This window comes from Ranitomeya variabilis, chromosome 2, assembly GCF_051348905.1.
Source record: "Ranitomeya variabilis isolate aRanVar5 chromosome 2, aRanVar5.hap1, whole genome shotgun sequence".
In the NCBI taxonomy this organism is placed as follows: Eukaryota; Metazoa; Chordata; class Amphibia; order Anura; family Dendrobatidae; genus Ranitomeya; species Ranitomeya variabilis.
This window is the reverse complement of record NC_135233.1, coordinates 353,087,342-353,106,879: the sequence shown is the minus strand read 5'-3', so window position 1 is coordinate 353,106,879 and position 19,538 is coordinate 353,087,342. Positions and strand designations below refer to the sequence as shown.

Sequence of the window (19,538 nt, the reverse complement as noted above, 5' to 3'; positions counted from 1 at the left end):
TTTTAAGCACTGGTTCATCTCTGGCTAGAGTCTATCACAATCTTTCTTTTTATATATACATGTTCTTCAGAACTTTTTTTTTTTTTTTTTTTACTCAAACTCTGTTTCTCATGGTATCTATCCACACCCAAGTTCTCTCCCAGATACCATCCAGTAAGCAGTCTCATAAAAAGTTAATTAAGCGACACCACAGGCTCAGGCACAAGCGTCTACTCCTTTGGCCCTGACTCCCAATGGCTCTCAGTGGCCCATTCCTCCAATTGTGTACTTCACTCAGTCCAGTCTATTTCAGGGCTACACTACAGATCAATCAGATCTTGCTAGACTTATCTATCAGCCCAAATGGATCTTCCTAAGAATTGTAATATGACCCTAATATAGCCTCTCTGCAAAGCCAACTAATGCTGAGTTTCCTCTCAACCAAGTGCCATATAGCAGCCATATGGTTTGTCGCAATGTAATGTGTAGAGGGTCCTTTAACTATTCCTCCTGTTGAATCTATTTTATGCTAAAATTTTGTTATGTTGCTTTATTTTTTCACAGTTAAAAGATAAATATGGGCCAGTGTACACCCTATACTTAGGACCTAAACCTGGAGTCGTCATATGTGGCTACACAGCACTGAAGGAGGCCTTGATTGACCAAAATGATGTGTTTGGTGAAAGAGGAGACTATCCAGTTTTCCTAAACTTCATAGGAGACCATGGTAATAGTATGCCAATGTCAATATTCAATATTCTCTAAATGGTTATTCCCAAAATCACAAATTATCCTCTATCCTATGCTGATCACTGAAAGACTGAATGAAGGGACACCCAATGATACTAAAATAGATATTCTGAAACTCATAAGAATGGGGCTCATAAATAGAGTGAGGTATACTTGCTCAATATTGCCTATGGGAGTGCAGGAAACAGTTGAACGTTATGATCATCTATTTTCAGCAGTTCCATTGGCAATGGGTGGAGCAAATGTTCAGCAATCACACCCACACTCCATTCAAGATGGGGCTGCAGAGCTTGGAGGTTTCAGATCTCCGTTTTCTGAATCTCTGGGGGTCCCAGAAGTTTGACCCCAAGTGATCAACAGTTTATCTTCTATCTTATGATCAGTAATTTTATGCAGTGTGTATGTAAATACTCGCCTTTATTGTACATCGAGAGAATTAAAATCTGTCCTAGTTATGTTTTTCTACACACAGCTGCATGGCTTATAACAGTACAGTTATCAGAGCAGTGCCTTGTGATGATCTAGAGACCCATGTGATCATCGCATGACCAGGATAAATTTTTTTATTAGATGTCAACAAGTCTTAAAAGAAATAGCCCTTATTAATTGAATAAAGTAGTAAGGTGAACATGCGCACATAATAGTACATATGAGTGAAAAAAAAAAAAATATATATATATATATACTGTATATATATATATATACAGTATATATATATATATATACAGTGCCTACAAGTAGTATTCAACCCCCTGCAGATTTAGCAGGTTTACACATTTGGAATTAACTTGGCATTGTGACATTTGGACTGTAGATCAGCCTGGAAGTGTGAAATGCACTGCAGAAAAAAAGAATGTTATTTATTTGTTTATTTTTTTTTTAAATTGGGAAAAGTTTATTCAGAGGGTCATTTATTATTCAACCCCTCAACCCACCAGAATTCTGTTTGGTTCCCCTAAAGTATTAAGAAGTAGTTCAGGCACAAAGAACAATGAGCTTCACATGTTTGGATTAATTATCTCTTTTTCCAGCCTTTTCTGACTTTTTAAGACCCTCCCCAAACTTTTGAACAGCACTCATACATGGTCAACATGGGGAAGACAAAGGAGCATTCCAAGGCCATCAGAGACAAGATCGTGGAGGGTCACAAGGCTGGCAAGGGGTACAAAACCCTTTCCAAGGAGTTGGGCCTACCTGTCTCCACTGTTGGGAGCATCATCCGGAAGCGGAAGGCTTATGGAACTACTGTTAGCCTTCCACGGCCTGGACAGCCTTTGAAAGTTTCCTCCCGTGCCGAGGCCAGGCTTGTCCGAAGAGTCAAGGCTAACCCAAGGACAACAAGGAAGAAGCTCCGGGAAGATCTCATGGCAGTGGGGACATTGGTTTCAGTCAATACCATAAGTAATGTACTCCACCGCAATGGTCTCCGTTCCAGACGAGCCCGTAAGGTACCTTTTACTTTCAAAGCGTCATGTCAAGGCTCGTCTACAGTTTGCTCATGATCACTTGGAGGACTCTGAGACTGACTGGTTCAAGGTTCTCTGGTCTGATGAGACCAAGATCGAGATCTTTGGTGCCAACCACACACGTGACGTTTGGAGACTGGATGGCACTGCATACGACCCCAAGAATACCATCCCTACAGTCAAGCATGGTGGTGGCAGCATCATGCTGTGGGGCTGTTTCTCAGCCAAGGGGCCTGGCCATCTGGTCCGCATCCATGGGAAGATGGATAGCACGGCCTACCTGGAGATTTTGGCCAAGAACCTCCGCTCCTCCATCAAGGATCTTAAGATGGGTCGTCATTTCATCTTCCAACAAGACAACGACCCAAAGCACACAGCCAAGAAAACCAAGGCCTGGTTCAAGAGGCAAAAAATCAAGGTGTTGCAGTGGCCTAGTCAGTCTCCTGACCTTAACCCAATTGAAAACTTGTGGAAGGAGCTCAAGATTAAAGTCCACATGAGACACCCAAAGAACCTAGATAACTTGGAGAAGATCTGCATGGAGGAGTGGGCCAAGATAACTCCAGAGACCTGTGCCGGCCTGATCAGGTCTTATAAAAGACGATTATTAGCTGTAATTGCAAACAAAGGTTATTCCACAAAATATTAAACCTAGGGGTTGAATAATAATTGACCCACACTTTTATGTTTAAAATTTATAAAAATTTAACTGAGCAACAAAACTTTTTGGTTTGTAAGATTTATGCATCTGTTAATAAATCCTGCTCTTGTTTGAAGTTTGAAGGCTCTAACTTATTTGCATCTTATTAAACCTGCTAAATCTGCAGGGGGTTGAATACTACTTGTAGGCACTGTATATATATATATATATATATATATATATATATATATATATATATATATATATATATATATATATATATATATATATATAAAGTGTCCTTGTCACACCCAATGGAGGTGGTTTTTGTTGTCCGTTCTCATTCTCGGGTCCTCTACCAGAGGCCTGGGAATTTGAGGGTTCTGCGCAGGATCTTAGTTTTTCCCAGCATTGCGCTTTTCTGGACAGAGAGTTCAGATGTTGCTCCTGGGATCTGTTGTAGCCATTTTCCCAACTTAGGGGTCTCCTCTCCAAGTGCTCCTATCAGCACTGGAATAACTGTTGCCTTCACCTTTCACATCTTCTCCAGTTCTCCTTTGAGGTGCCGGTATTTCTCCAGCTTCTCATATTCCTTCTTTCTGAGGTTGCTGTCACTTGGCATGGCCACATCTATTATCATTGCTGTCTTCTGATCCTTGTCTACTATCATAATGTTTGGTAGGGTAGCCAACACCTGCTTTTCCGTTTGGATCTTGAAGACCCACGGGTTTTTAGCCCTTTCATTCTCTACCACTTTCTCTGGGGTCTCCCACTTTTACTTAGGGGGACTTAGCCCATATGCTGTGCAGATGCTCCTGTATACAATTCCCACTACTTGGATTGTGGCATTCCGTATATGCTGTTCCTGCTTGCATTTTGCATCCTGCCACTATAAGTTGGATGGTTTCTGAGGTTTCTGAGGTCTGCACCTTGGGTCTTCTCTTGTGTGGTAGATTCCTGCGTCTATGGATCTGGTACTTAGTGCTTGCTCTTGTGCTGCTATGATTAGTGCCTCTGTGCTGTCTTGGAGTCCAGATTTCTCCAGCCATTGGTAGGATTTCTCCATGTCAGCGACCTCCATTATCTGTCAATGGTACATCCCATGTAGCAGTTTGTCTTGGCATGGTGCTTCATGTTCCTGTTCTTCCTTCCAGATCTGTTGTTGTTGCTTCCTTAGGCTTTCTCTCAGCATCTCATTTTTGGTGCCATTCTTCTGATGTATTCCTGGATACTCCTTGTTTCATCTGTGATGGTGGCTTGGATGTTTATCAAGCCTCGACCACCCTCCTTTCTGTTGGTATACAATCTTTGGGTGCTAGACCTAGGGTGGAGACCTCCATGCATTGTGAGGAGCTTTTGTGTCTTCACATCCACAGCTTCTACCTCTTCATTTGGCCAATACACTATGCCAGCAGGGTATCTGATTACTGGCAGGGCATATGTATTGATGGCGTGGATTTTATTCTTCCCATTGAGCTGGCTCTTCAGGACCTGTCTTACCCTTTGATAGAATTTGGATGTTGCTCCTTTCCTTGCCTCCCCATCATGGTTACCGTCTCCCTGTGGGATGCCGAGGTACTTGTAGCATGACTGTACATCTGCTTGTGTCCTGCTGGTAATTCCACTCCATGAGTTTTGTCTACCTTGACTCTTTATTACCAACCGGCTGCACTTCTCCAGTCTGGAGGAGATCTCGATGTCTGCACTGTAGATCCTTGTCATGTGGATCAGTGAATTGATGTCTCATTTGTTTTTCGCATACAGCTTGATGTCATCCATATAGACGAGGTGACTGATGGTGCTTCCACTCTTGAACTTGTATCCATAGCCAGACTCTGTAATTGTCTGAGGGGATTCAAACCTATGCAGAACAGCAATGGGGACAGTGCATCACCTTGGTATATGCTGCATTTGATGGTCACTAGTGTTGAGCGATACCTTCCGATATCGGAAAGTATTGGTATCGGAAAGTATCGGCCGATACCGTCAAAGTATCGGATCTAATCCGATACCGATACCCGATCCCAATGCAAGTCAATGGGACGAAAATATCGGAATTAAAATAAACCCTTTCTTTCCTTGTAGGTTAATTCTACATGAAGGAAAACAACTAAGAATAATGTAGGCTGTATTGGGGGACGTGGCGGAGACATTAAAGGCACAGAGGTTTAGCCCAATGTAATAGAATAGCAGGATTTTGGTTTTTTTTATGACGTTCGGCGGTAGAAAGATTTTGACTATGTTAATTTTTTTTTTATTTTGTCAGATATTGATGTTTCACTACTTCCACGCCCTTCACCTTCTTTTTTACTTCTCCCACACTTTCTTCTTCATTATCCTCATCATCAGCTTCTTTGACATCAACTTCTTCACCTTATTCATCTTCTTCTTCATCTTCTACCTATTATTTTTTTGGTTACATTGTTCATATTCTTTTTATTTTACTATTATCTTCATCATATTCTACTTCTTCATCATATTCTTATTTGTGACAGGCATTCCCGTAGTTGTTATCTATAAAAGTTTGAAGATTACACCTTCCGTTCTGCCTGTCACAAAACAGTTACATTTGTCCGCGTTCAGTTTGGCCTGCAGCATCAGGCTTTATCCAGGGGCACCACGAGGAGGAACGGACTCACCCCCATACACTGCTTAGTCTTCTTCTGCTTATAATTTAGATAATATTTTTTGCTCTGATATTTAGTGTTATGCTTAATGTTCTTCTACTCTTTGTTCTGCAGCCTCTTGTTCTTCTGCTTCTCGGTCTTCCAGGTCGTCGTCGTCTCCAGGGTCGTCGTCTCCGGGGTCGTCGTCATCGGGGTGGTCTTCAGGGTCATTGTCTCCAGGGTCGTCGTCATCACGGTGGTTGTCGTCTCTGGTGTCGTCGTCATCTTAGGGGTGGTCTTCCGGGTCATCGTGTTTAGTCTCTTGAACTTGGAAATGTAGCAGAAGGTACAAGAAGGCTGAGAAAATGCCGAGAACCAGCTGATGGAACTGGAACTCGGATGGCTACCCGAAGGTCCAAGAGCCAATGGAACTACCGAGGACCAGCTGACGTTACTGGAACCCGGTTACTAAGCAGGAGGTACCCGTGCCTGAAAGCACTACCAAGGACCACCTGACGTTGGTGGAACTCGGATACCCAGAGGGAGGCACCTAAGCCAAAGGCTCTGCCCGGAACCAGCTGACGGTACTGGAACCAGGATGGGGAGCAGAAGGTACAAGAGCAAAAGACACTGCCGAGAACCAGCTGACGGTGCTGGAACCCGGATGGGTAGCCGAAGGTCCAAGAGCCAATGGAACTACCGAGGACCAGCTGACGTTACTGGAACCCGGTTACTAAGCAGGAGGTACCCGTGCCTGAAAGCACTACCAAGGACCACCTGACGTTGGTGGAACTCGGATACCCAGAGGGAGGCACCTAAGCCAAAGGCTCTGCCCAGAACCAGCTGACAGTACTGGAACCAGGATGGGGAGCAGAAGGTACAAGAGCAAGTGTCTGCGTGGCTTTTGCAGGACACGATGCCGGCTGCACAGCAGGGGAACAGCTGGCGGTGCTGAACCCCACTGACACATTGGCGAGGTGTTTGGCTCTGTGCAGCCAGCACTTCCGGACAGCAACTAGCGTTGTTGGAGCCCGGGCTCTGCCGGTGGAGCAGAGTGTAGGCCGAAGCCTAATTGAACCGATTTCAAAGGTAACCTTTAACCCCCCCCTCAGGGGTTACAAACTAGAAGAGCCACAGCTTATGCAGCAGTAGAGCCGCACAAGTCAAAGGTTGCTCTTTTAATTTTGCTCCTTGCACACGCCGAATGAAACACGTATAACATTTAGCCCTTTATACAGTCAAACTGTGTTGGAGGCGCGAGTTCCCTTTGTAATGAGACGCAGCACAGATGTCAAGAATCCCACCTTGGTGCTGGGTGCAGCCTCCTGAGCGTTGTTATTTGCTGTACAGGAGTCTGCGCTGTCGTGTTATCCCCCGGCCTAGCGCTGTTAGCGCTGCCCATCTTCTGACCTCATTTAATGTCGGCCGGTGCGGTTCGCGATGACCATGAATCCCAGCCCCGCAGTGTCTTAACATTGTTAAAACACTGCGGGGCTGGGATTCATGGCCTGGCGCAGCACATATGTTGGCCTCTCGCACTCGGGTCCTTACACCCGCTTCAGACTGTGCGGCGTCAGCTGATCCCTTATCGCATGCCACGGCCATGAAGCCGCACAGTCTGAAGAAGGTGGAAGGAGATGAGTGACAACAGGCGAAGATATGCACTGCTCATGCCCATCAATCACACCCTCGCAGTCCCAATAAATAAGACACCGAGGGGCGTTGTGTGGGTCAGGGCGGCCGCAGAGGCGCAGGCAGCCAAACAATGATGCCAGAAGACGGGCAGCGCTACCAAGGGGGTTGCAGCGTGTCATTACAAAGGAAAGTCACACCACCGGGACGGTTAAATGGTCACACAGAGGACACATTTTAGACGTGTTTTCAGTTCCACATGTGCGAGGAGAATACGTTTATGAGCCACCTTGCACACATGCAGCATTACCGCTGTACGAGGTGGCTGTAAAACGTACAAACGCCTGGGGGAGGGGGGACAGGTTCCCTTCAATTTCAGTTCTTGTGTCTGCGTGGCTTTTGCAGGACACGATGCCGGCTACACAGCAGGGGAACAGCTGGCGGTGCTGGACCCCACTGACACATTGGCTGGTGTTTTTCTCTGTGCAGCTAGCAGTACCGGGCCCCAACTGGCGGTGTTAGAGCCCGGGGTCAGCAGGAGGAGGAGCAGGAGGAGGAGCAAGGGGGAGGGGAGTGTAGGCCGAAGCCTGCAGTGGCGGCAGCTTTGGGTCTGTTGTGCCTGCGTGGCGGTCGCAGGACACGTTGCCGGCTACACAGCAGGGGAACAGCTGGCGGTGCTGAACCCCACTGACACATTGGCGAGGTGTTTGGCTCTGTGCAGCCAGCACTTCCGGACAGCAACTAGCGTTGTTGGAGCCCGGGCTCTGCCGGTGGAGCAGAGTGTAGGCCGAAGCCTAATTGAACCGATTTCAAAGGTAACCTTTAACCCCCCCCTCAGGGGTTACAAACTAGAAGAGCCACAGCTTATGCAGCAGTAGTGCCGCACAAGTCAAAGGTTGCTCTTTTAATTTTGCTCCTTGCACACGCCGAATGAAACACGTATAACATTTAGCCCTTTATACAGTCAAACTGTGTTGGAGGCGCGAGTTCCCTTTGTAATGAGACGCAGCACAGATGTCAAGAATCCCACCTTGGTGCTGGGTGCAGCCTCCTGAGCGTTGTTATTTGCTGTACAGGAGTCTGCGCTGTCATGTTATCCCCCGGCCTAGCGCTGTTAGCGCTGCCCATCTTCTGACCTCATTTAATGTCGGCCGGTGCGGTTCGCGATGACCATGAATCCCAGCCCCGCAGTGTCTTAACATTGTTAAAACACTGCGGGGCTGGGATTCATGGCCTGGCGCAGCACATATGTTGGCCTCTCGCACTCGGGTCCTTACACCCGCTTCAGACTGTGCGGCGTCAGCTGATCCCTTATCGCATGCCACGGCCATGAAGCCGCACAGTCTGAAGAAGGCGGAAGGAGATGAGTGACAACAGGTGAAGATATGCACTGCTCATGCCCATCAATCACACCCTCGCAGTCCCAATAAATAAGACACCGAGGGGCGTTGTGTGGGTCAGGGCGGCCGCAGAGGCGCAGGCAGCCAAACAATGATGCCAGAAGACGGGCAGCGCTACCAAGGGGGTTGCAGCGTGTCATTACAAAGGAAAGTCACACCACCGGGACGGTTAAATGGTCACACAGAGGACACATTTTAGACGTGTTTTCAGTTCCACATGTGCGAGGAGAATACGTTTATGAGCCACCTTGCACACATGCAGCATTACCGCTGTACGAGGTGGCTGTAAAACATACAAACGCCTGGGGGAGGGGGGACAGGTTCCCTTCAATTTCAGTTCTTGTGTCTGCGTGGCTTTTGCAGGACACGATGCCAGCTACACAGCAGGGGAACAGCTGGCGGTGCTGGACCCCACTGACACATTGGCTGGTGTTTTTCTCTGTGCAGCTAGCAGTACCGGGCCCCAACTGGCGGTGTTAGAGCCCGGGGTCAGCAGGAGGAGGAGCAGGAGGAGGAGCAAGGGGGAGGGGAGTGTAGGCCGAAGCCTGCAGTGGCGGCAGCTTTGGGTCTGTTGTGCCTGCGTGGCGGTCGCAGGACACGTTGCCGGCTACACAGCAGGGGAACAGCTGGCGGTGCTGAACCCCACTGACACATTGGCGAGGTGTTTGGCTCTGTGCAGCCAGCACTTCCGGACAGCAACTAGCGTTGTTGGAGCCCAGGCTCTGCCGGTGGAGCAGAGTGTAGGCCGAAGCCTAATTGAACCGATTTCAAAGGTAACCTTTAACCCCCCCCTCAGGGGTTACAAACTAGAAGAGCCACAGCTTATGCAGCAGTAGTGCCGCACAAGTCAAAGGTTGCTCTTTTAATTTTGCTCCTTGCACACGCCGAATGAAACACGTATAACATTTAGCCCTTTATACAGTCAAACTGTGTTGGAGGCGCGAGTTCCCTTTGTAATGAGACGCAGCACAGATGTCAAGAATCCCACCTTGGTGCTGGGTGCAGCCTCCTGAGCGTTGTTATTTGCTGTACAGGAGTCTGCGCTGTCGTGTTATCCCCCGGCCTAGCGCTGTTAGCGCTGCCCATCTTCTGACCTCATTTAATGTTGGCCGGTGCGGTTCGCGATGACCATGAATCCCAGCCCCGCAGTGTCTTAACATTGTTAAAACACTGCGGGGCTGGGATTCATGGCCTGGCGCAGCACATATGTTGGCCTCTCGCACTCGGGTCCTTACACCCGCTTCAGACTGTGCGGCGTGAGCTGATCCCTTATCGCATGCCACGGCCATGAAGCCGCACAGTCTGAAGAAGGCGGAAGGAGATGAGTGACAACAGGCGAAGATATGCACTGCTCATGCCCATCAATCACACCCTCGCAGTCCCAATAAATAAGACACCGAGGGGCGTTGTGTGGGTCAGGGCGGCCGCAGAGGCGCAGGCAGCCAAACAATGATGCCAGAAGACGGGCAGCGCTACCAAGGGGGTTGCAGCGTGTCATTACAAAGGAAAGTCACACCACCGGGACGGTTAAATGGTCACACAGAGGACACATTTTAGACGTGTTTTCAGTTCCACATGTGCGAGGAGAATACGTTTATGAGCCACCTTGCACACATGCAGCATTACCGCTGTACGAGGTGGCTGTAAAACGTACAAACGCCTGGGGGAGGGGGGACAGGTTCCCTTCAATTTCAGTTCTTGTGTCTGCGTGGCTTTTGCAGGACACGATGCCGGCTACACAGCAGGGGAACAGCTGGCGGTGCTGGACCCCACTGACACATTGGCTGGTGTTTTTCTCTGTGCAGCTAGCAGTACCGGGCCCCAACTGGCGGTGTTAGAGCCCGGGGTCAGCAGGAGGAGGAGCAGGAGGAGGAGCAAGGGGGAGGGGAGTGTAGGCCGAAGCCTGCAGTGGCGGCAGCTTTGGGTCTGTTGTGCCTGCGTGGCGGTCGCAGGACACGTTGCCGGCTACACAGCAGGGGAACAGCTGGCGGTGCTGAACCCCACTGACACATTGGCGAGGTGTTTGGCTCTGTGCAGCCAGCACTTCCGGACAGCAACTAGCGTTGTTGGAGCCCGGGCTCTGCCGGTGGAGCAGAGTGTAGGCCGAAGCCTAATTGAACCGATTTCAAAGGTAACCTTTAACCCCCCCCCTCAGGGGTTACAAACTAGAAGAGCCACAGCTTATGCAGCAGTAGTGCCGCACAAGTCAAAGGTTGCTCTTTTAATTTTGCTCCTTGCACACGCTGAAAGGAACACGTATAACATTTAGGCCCTTACACAGTCAAACTGATTTTGAGGCGTGAGTTCCCTTTGTAAAGAGACGCAGTACAGCTGGCAAAAATGCCACCTTGGTGCTTGGCGCGGCCTCCTGAGCATCGTTATTTGTTGCACAGGAGTCTGCGCTGTCGTGTTATCCCTTGGCCTTGCGCTGTTAGCGCTGCCCATCCTCTGACATCATGTAATGTCGGCCGGTGCGGTTTGCGATGACCATGAATCCCAGCCCCGCAGTGTCTTAACATTGTTAAAACACTGCGGGGCTGGGATTCATGGCCTGGTGCAGTACATATGTTCGCCTCTCGCTTGGTTTCTTACACCCGCTTCAGACTATGCGGCGTCAGCTGATCCCTTATCGCATGCCACGGCCATGAAGCCGCACAGTCCGAAGAAGGCGGAAGGAGATGAGGGACAGGCGAAGAAATGCACCGTTCATGCCCATCAATCACACCCTCGCAGTCCAAATTAATAAGACACCGAGGGGCGTTGTGTGGGGCAAGGCGGCCGCAGAGGCGCAGGCAGCCAAACAATGATGCCAGAAGACGGGCAGCGCTACCAAGGAGCTTGTTGCGTGTCAATACAAAGGAAAATCACACCTGAGGGACGTTTTAATGGTCGCAGAGGACTCATTTTAGACGTGTTCAGTTCCCCATGGGCAAGGAGACTAAGTTTCTGAGCCACCTTGCACACATGCAGCATTACTGTCGTACAAGGTGGCTGTAAAACGTACAAACACCTGGGGGAGGGGGGACAGGTTTACTTCAATTTCAGTTCTTGTGTCTGCGTGGCTTTTGCAGGACACGATGCCGGCTACACAGCAGGGGAACAGCTGGCGGTGCTGAACCCCACTGACACATTGGCTGGTGTTTTTCTCTGTGCAGCTAGCAGTACCGGGCCCTAACTGGCAGTGTTGGAGCCCAGGGTCAGCAGGAGGAGGAGAGGGAGCAGAGTGTAGGCCGAAGCCTGCACTGGAGCAAGTTGAAAGGGAAACTTTAACCCCCCCCCAGGCGTTTGTAGCTGAAAGAGCCATCGTGTACAGCACTAATGCTGGAAAAGGTAAACTTAGCTCTTTTAATTATGGTCCTTGCACATGCTGAACCTAACACTTATGAAAAGTGTCCCCTCCTACCGTGATACCGTCCGGTAGGTGGAACTTTCCTTTGTGATGTGACGCAGCACAGCCGTCATTCTTACCCCCTTGGCGCCGTGCGCCGCCTCCTCAGCGTTGTTTGAATCAGTCCCGGAGCCTGCGCTGTTAGGTTAGCCCTTGGCCATGCACACATTTTGCGCTGCCCGTCTTCTGACATCATTTGGTGTCAGGCTGGCTGCGCCTGTGCGGCCGCGCTGGCCGAGATCCCGCCTCGTACTGTCTTCTGATTTCATCCCACTGGGGGCCTGAGATCCGTGGCCATGCGCAGTGCATATCCTCGCCTCTCACTCCCCTCCCTACGGCTTCTTCAGACTGTGCGGTGTCACGGCCGTGGCATGCTATTAGGGACCAGCTGACACCGCACAGTTTGAAGAAGCAGTAGGGAGATGAGTGAGAGGTGGAGGTTCAGATATGCACTGCGAATGTCCATGGATCTCAGGCCCCCAGTGGGATGAAATCAGAAGACTGTACGAGGCGGGATCTCGGCCAGCGCGGCCGCACAGGCGCAGCCAGCCTGACACCAAATGATGTCAGAAGATGGGCAGCGCAAAATGTGTGCATGGCCAATGGCTAACCTAACAGCGCAGGCTCCGGGACTGATTCAAACAACGCTGAGGAGGCGGCGCACGGCGCCAAGGGGGTAAGAATGACGGCTGTGCTGCGTCACATCACAAAGGAAAGTTCCACCTACCGGACGGTATCACGGTAGGAGGGGACACTTTTCATAAGTGTTAGGTTCAGCATGTGCAAGGAGCACCACGAAAAGAGGCACTTTTTCCCTTTGCATCATTACTGCTGCACAAGGTGGCTCCTTCAGTAACAAACGCCTGGGGGGGGGGGGGACAGGTTCCCTTAAATTTAACTTGTTGTGCCTGCGTGGCGGTCGCAGTACACGTTGCCGTATACACAGCAGGGGAACAGCTGGCGGTGCTGAACCCCACTAACACATTGGCGAGGTGTTTGGCTCTGTGCGTACAGCACTTCTGGACGGCAACTAGCGGTGTTGTAGCCCAGGGACAGGTGGAGGAGGAGGAGGTGGAGGAGGTAGGAGGTGGAGGAGGGATTGCCACACACACAGCAGGGGAACAGCTGACGTTACTGAACCCCAATAACAGAGGAGGGACTGTTGACTGTGCGTACAGCACTACCAGGCAACAACTAGCGGTGTTGGAGCCCAGGGACAGGTGGAGGAGGAGGAGGTGGAGGAGGGATTGCCACACACACAGCAGGGGAACAGCTGACGTTACTGAACCCCAATAACAGAGGAGGGACTGTTGACTGTGCGTACAGCACTACCAGGCAACAACTAGCGGTGTTGGAGCCCAGGGACAGGTGGAGGAGGAGGAGGTGGAGGAGGGATTGCCACACACACAGCAGGGGAACAGCTGACGTTACTGAACCCCAATAACAGAGGAGGGACTGTTGACTGTGCGTACAGCACTACCAGGCAACAACTAGCGGTGTTGGAGCCCAGGGACAGGTGGAGGAGGAGGAGGTGGAGGAGGGATTGCCACACACACAGCAGGGGAACAGCTGACGTTACTGAACCCCAATAACAGAGGAGGGACTGTTGACTGTGCGTACAGCACTACCAGGCAACAACTAGCGGTGTTGGAGCCCAGGGACAGGTGGAGGAGGAGGAGGTGGAGGAGGTAGGAGGGATTGCCACACACACAGCAGGGGAACAGCTGACGTTACTGAACCCCAATAACAGAGGAGGGACTGTTGACTGTGCGTACAGCACTACCAGGCAACAACTAGCGGTGTTGGAGCCCAGGGACAGGTGGAGGAGGAGGAGGTGGAGGAGGGATTGCCACACACACAGCAGGGGAACAGCTGACGTTACTGAACCCCAATAACAGAGGAGGGACTGTTGACTGTGCGTACAGCACTACCAGGCAACAACTAGCGGTGTTGGAGCCCAGGGACAGGTGGAGGTGGAGGAGGGATTGCCACACACACAGCAGGGGAACAGCTGACGTTACTGAACCCCAATAACAGAGGAGGGACTGTTGACTGTGCGTACAGCACTACCAGGCAACAACTAGCGGTGTTGGAGCCCAGGGACAGGTGGAGGAGGAGGAGGTGGAGGAGGGATTGCCACACACACAGCAGGGGAACAGCTGACGTTACTGAACCCCAATAACAGAGGAGGGACTGTTGACTGTGCGTACAGCACTACCAGGCAACAACTAGCGGTGTTGGAGCCCAGGGACAGGTGGAGGAGGAGGAGGTGGAGGAGGTAGGAGGGATTGCCACACACACAGCAGGGGAACAGCTGACGTTACTGAACCCCAATAACAGAGGAGGGACTGTTGACTGTGCGTACAGCACTACCAGGCAACAACTAGCAGTGTTGGAGCCCAGGGACAGGTGGAGGAGGAGGAGGTGGAGGAGGGATTGCCACACACACAGCAGGGGAACAGCTGACGTTACTGAACCCCAATAACAGAGGAGGGACTGTTGACTGTGCGTACAGCACTACCAGGCAACAACTAGCGGTGTTGGAGCCCAGGGACAGGTGGAGGAGGAGGAGGGATTGCCACACACACAGCAGGGGAACAGCTGACGTTACTGAACCCCAATAACAGAGGAGGGACTGTTGACTGTGCGTTCAGCACTACCAGGCAACAACTAGCGGTGTTGGAGCCCAGGGACAGGTGGAGGAGGAGGAGGTGGAGGAGGGATTGCCACACACACAGCAGGGGAACAGCTGACGTTACTGAACCCCAATAACAGAGGAGGGACTGTTGACTGTGCGTACAGCACTACCAGGCAACAACTAGCGGTGTTGGAGCCCAGGGACAGGTGGAGGAGGAGGAGGTGGAGGAGGTAGGAGGGATTGCCACACACACAGCAGGGGAACAGCTGACGTTACTGAACCCCAATAACAGAGGAGGGACTGTTGACTGTGCGTACAGCACTACCAGGCAATAACTAGCGGTGTTGGAGCCCAGGGACAGGTGGAGGAGGAGGAGGTGGAGGAGGGATTGCCACACACACAGCAGGGGAACAGCTGACGTTACTGAACCCCAATAACAGAGGAGGGACTGTTGACTGTGCGTACAGCACTACCAGGCAACAACTAGCGGTGTTGGAGCCCAGGGACAGGTGGAGGAGGAGGAGGTGGAGGAGGTAGGAGGGATTGCCACACACACAGCAGGGGAACAGCTAACGTTACTGAACCCCAATAACAGAGGAGGGACTGTTGACTGTGCGTACAGCACTACCAGGCAACAACTAGCGGTGTTGGAGCCCAGGGACAGGTGGAGGAGGAGGAGGTGGAGGAGGGATTGCCACACACACAGCAGGGGAACAGCTGACGTTACTGAACCCCAATAACAGAGGAGGGACTGTTGACTGTGCGTACAGCACTACCAGGCAACAACTAGCGGTGTTGGAGCCCAGGGACAGGTGGAGGAGGAGGAGGTGGAGGAGGGATTGCCACACACACAGCAGGGGAACAGCTGACGTTACTGAACCCCAATAACAGAGGAGGGACTGTTGACTGTGCGTACAGCACTACCAGGCAACAACTAGCGGTGTTGGAGCCCAGGGACAGGTGGAGGAGGAGGAGGTGGAGGAGGGATTGCCACACACACAGCAGGGGAACAGCTGACGTTACTGAACCCCAATAACAGAGGAGGGACTGTTGACTGTGCGTACAGCACTACCAGGCAATAACTAGCGGTGTTGGAGCCCAGGGACAGGTGGAGGAGGAGGAGGTGGAGGAGGGATTGCCACACACACAGCAGGGGAACAGCTGACGTTACTGAACCCCAATAACAGAGGAGGGACTGTTGACTGTGCGTACAGCACTACCAGGCAACAACTAGCGGTGGAGCCCAGGGACAGGTGGAGGAGGAGGAGGTGGAGGAGGGATTGCCACACACACAGCAGGGGAACAGCTGACGTTACTGAACCCCAATAACAGAGGAGGGACTGTTGAATGTGCGTACAGCACTACCAGGCAACAACTAGCGGTGTTGGAGCCCAGGGACAGGTGGAGGAGGAGGAGGTGGAGGAGGTAGGAGGGATTGCCACACACACAGCAGGGGAACAGCTGACGTTACTGAACCCCAATAACAGAGGAGGGACTGTTGACTGTGCATACAGCACTACCAGGCAACAACTAGCGGTGTTGGAGCCCAGGGACAGGTGGAGGAGGAGGAGGTGGAGGAGGGATTGCCACACACACAGCAGGGGAACAGCTGACGTTACTGAACCCCAATAACAGAGGAGGGACTGTTGACTGTGCGTACAGCACTACCAGGCAACAACTAGCGGTGTTGGAGCCCAGGGACAGGTGGAGGAGGAGGAGGTGGAGGAGGGATTGCCACACACACAGCAGGGGAACAGCTGACGTTACTGAACCCCAATAACAGAGGAGGGACTGTTGACTGTGCGTACAGCACTACCAGGCAACAACTAGCGGTGTTGGAGCCCAGGGACAGGTGGAGGAGGAGGAGGTGGAGGAGGTAGGAGGGATTGCCACACACACAGCAGGGGAACAGCTAACGTTACTGAACCCCAATAACAGAGGAGGGACTGTTGACTGTGCGTACAGCACTACCAGGCAACAACTAGCGGTGTTGGAGCCCAGGGACAGGTGGAGGAGGAGGAGGTGGAGGAGGGATTGCCACACACACAGCAGGGGAACAGCTGACGTTACTGAACCCCAATAACAGAGGAGGGACTGTTGACTGTGCGTACAGCACTACCAGGCAACAACTAGCGGTGTTGGAGCCCAGGGACAGGTGGAGGAGGAGGAGGTGGAGGAGGTAGGAGGGATTGCCACACACACAGCAGGGGAACAGCTGACGTTACTGAACCCCAATAACAGAGGAGGGACTGTTGACTGTGCGTACAGCACTACCAGGCAACAACTAGCGGTGTTGGAGCCCAGGGACAGGTGGAGGAGGAGGAGGTGGAGGAGGTAGGAGGGATTGCCACACACACAGCAGGGGAACAGCTGACGTTACTGAACCCCAATAACAGAGGAGGGACTGTTGACTGTGCGTACAGCACTACCAGGCAACAACTAGCGGTGTTGGAGCCCAGGGACAGGTGGAGGAGGAGGAGGTGGAGGAGGGATTGCCACACACACAGCAGGGGAACAGCTGACGTTACTGAACCCCAATAACAGAGGAGGGACTGTTGACTGTGCGTACAGCACTACCAGGCAACAACTAGCGGTGTTGGAGCCCAGGGACAGGTGGAGGAGGAGGAGGTGGAGGAGGGATTGCCACACACACAGCAGGGGAACAGCTGACGTTACTGAACCCCAATAACAGAGGAGGGACTGTTGACTGTGCGTACAGCACTACCAGGCAACAACTAGCGGTGTTGGAGCCCAGGGACAGGTGGAGGAGGAGGAGGTGGAGGAGGGATTGCCACACACACAGCAGGGGAACAGCTGACGTTACTGAACCCCAATAACAGAGGAGGGACTGTTGACTGTGCGTACAGCACTACCAGGCAACAACTAGCGGTGTTGGAGCCCAGGGACAGGTGGAGGAGGAGGAGGTGGAGGAGGTAGGAGGGATTGCCACACACACAGCAGGGGAACAGCTGACGTTACTGAACCCCAATAACAGAGGAGGGACTGTTGACTGTGCGTACAGCACTACCAGGCAACAACTAGTGGTGTTGGAGCCCAGGGACAGGTGGAGGAGGAGGAGGTGGAGGAGGGATTGCCACACACACAGCAGGGGAACAGCTGACGTTACTGAACCCCAATAACAGAGGAGGGACTGTTGACTGTGCGTACAGCACTACCAGGCAACAACTAGCGGTGTTGGAGCCCAGGGACAGGTGGAGGTGGAGGAGGGATTGCCACACACACAGCAGGGGAACAGCTGACGTTACTGAACCCCAATAACAGAGGAGGGACTGTTGACTGTGCGTACAGCACTACCAGGCAACAACTAGCGGTGTTGGAGCCCAGGGACAGGTGGAGGAGGAGGAGGTGGAGGAGGGAGGAGGGATTGCCACACACACAGCAGGGGAACAGCTGACGTTACTGAACCCCAATAACAGAGGAGGGACTGTTGACTGTGCGTACAGCACTACCAGGCAACAACTAGCGGTGTTGGAGCCCAGGGACAGGTGGAGGAGGAGGAGGTGGAGGAGGGATTGCCACACACACAGCAGGGGAACAGCTGACGTTACTGAACCCCAATAACAGAGGAGGGACTGTTGACTGTGCGTACAGCACTACCAGGCAACAACTAGCGGTGTTGGAGCCCAGGGACAGGTGGAGGAGGAGGAGGGATTGCCACACACACAGCAGGGGAACAGCTGACGTTACTGAACCCCAATAACAGAGGAGGGACTGTTGACTGTGCGTTCAGCACTACCAGGCAACAACTAGCGGTGTTGGAGCCCAGGGACAGGTGGAGGAGGAGGAGGTGGAGGAGGGATTGCCACACACACAGCAGGGGAACAGCTGACGTTACTGAACCCCAATAACAGAGGAGGGACTGTTGACTGTGCGTACAGCACTACCAGGCAACAACTAGCGGTGTTGGAGCCCAGGGACAGGTGGAGGAGGAGGAGGTGGAGGAGGTAGGAGGGATTGCCACACACACAGCAGGGGAACAGCTGACAATACTGAACCCCAATAACAGAGGAGGGACTGTTGACTGTGCGTACAGCACTACCAGGCAACAACTAGCGGTGTTGGAGCCCAGGGACAGGTGGAGGAGGAGGAGGTGGAGGAGGGATTGCCACACACACAGCAGGGGAACAGCTGACGTTACTGAACCACAATAACAGAGGAGGGACTGTTGACTGTGCGTACAGCACTACCAGGCAACAACTAGCGGTGTTGGAGCCCAGGGACAGGTGGAGGAGGAGGAGGTGGAGGAGGGATTGCCACACACACAGCAGGGGAACAGCTGACGTTACTGAACCCCAATAACAGAGGAGGGACTGTTGACTGTGCGTACAGCACTACCAGGCAACAACTAGCGGTGTTGGAGCCCAGGGACAGGTGGAGGAGGAGGAGGTGGAGGAGGTAGGAGGGATTGCCACACACACAGCAGGGGAACAGCTGACGTTACTGAACCCCAATAACAGAGGAGGGACTGTTGACTGTGCATACAGCACTACCAGGCAACAACTAGCGGTGTTGGAGCCCAGGGACAGGTGGAGGAGGAGGAGGTGGAGGAGGGATTGCCACACACACAGCAGGGGAACAGCTGACGTTACTGAACCCCAATAACAGAGGAGGGACTGTTGACTGTGCGTACAGCACTACCAGGCAACAACTAGCGGTGTTGGAGCCCAGGGACAGGTGGAGGAGGAGGAGGTGGAGGAGGGATTGCCACACACACAGCAGGGGAACAGCTGACGTTACTGAACCCCAATAACAGAGGAGGGACTGTTGACTGTGCGTACAGCACTACCAGGCAACAACTAGCGGTGTTGGAGCCCAGGGACAGGTGGAGGAGGAGGAGGTGGAGGAGGTAGGAGGGATTGCCACACACACAGCAGGGGAACAGCTAACGTTACTGAACCCCAATAACAGAGGAGGGACTGTTGACTGTGCGTACAGCACTACCAGGCAACAACTAGCGGTGTTGGAGCCCAGGGACAGGTGGAGGAGGAGGAGGTGGAGGAGGGATTGCCACACACACA

General features: G+C 52.2%; 1 protein-coding gene across 7 annotated transcripts in view; it reads left to right on the top strand.

Moving 5' to 3' along the window:
- The window catches only part of LOC143805873 (cytochrome P450 2F3-like), a 177,887-nt gene that overhangs the window by 94,478 nt on the left and 63,871 nt on the right, over positions 1-19,538 (top strand). For all 7 annotated transcript variants that reach the window (XM_077285606.1, XM_077285611.1, XM_077285607.1 and 4 more), the window contains one exon: positions 544-706. In XM_077285606.1, the coding sequence (XP_077141721.1) occupies positions 544-706 (163 nt within the window). The remainder of the gene's footprint in view (positions 1-543; positions 707-19,538) is intronic.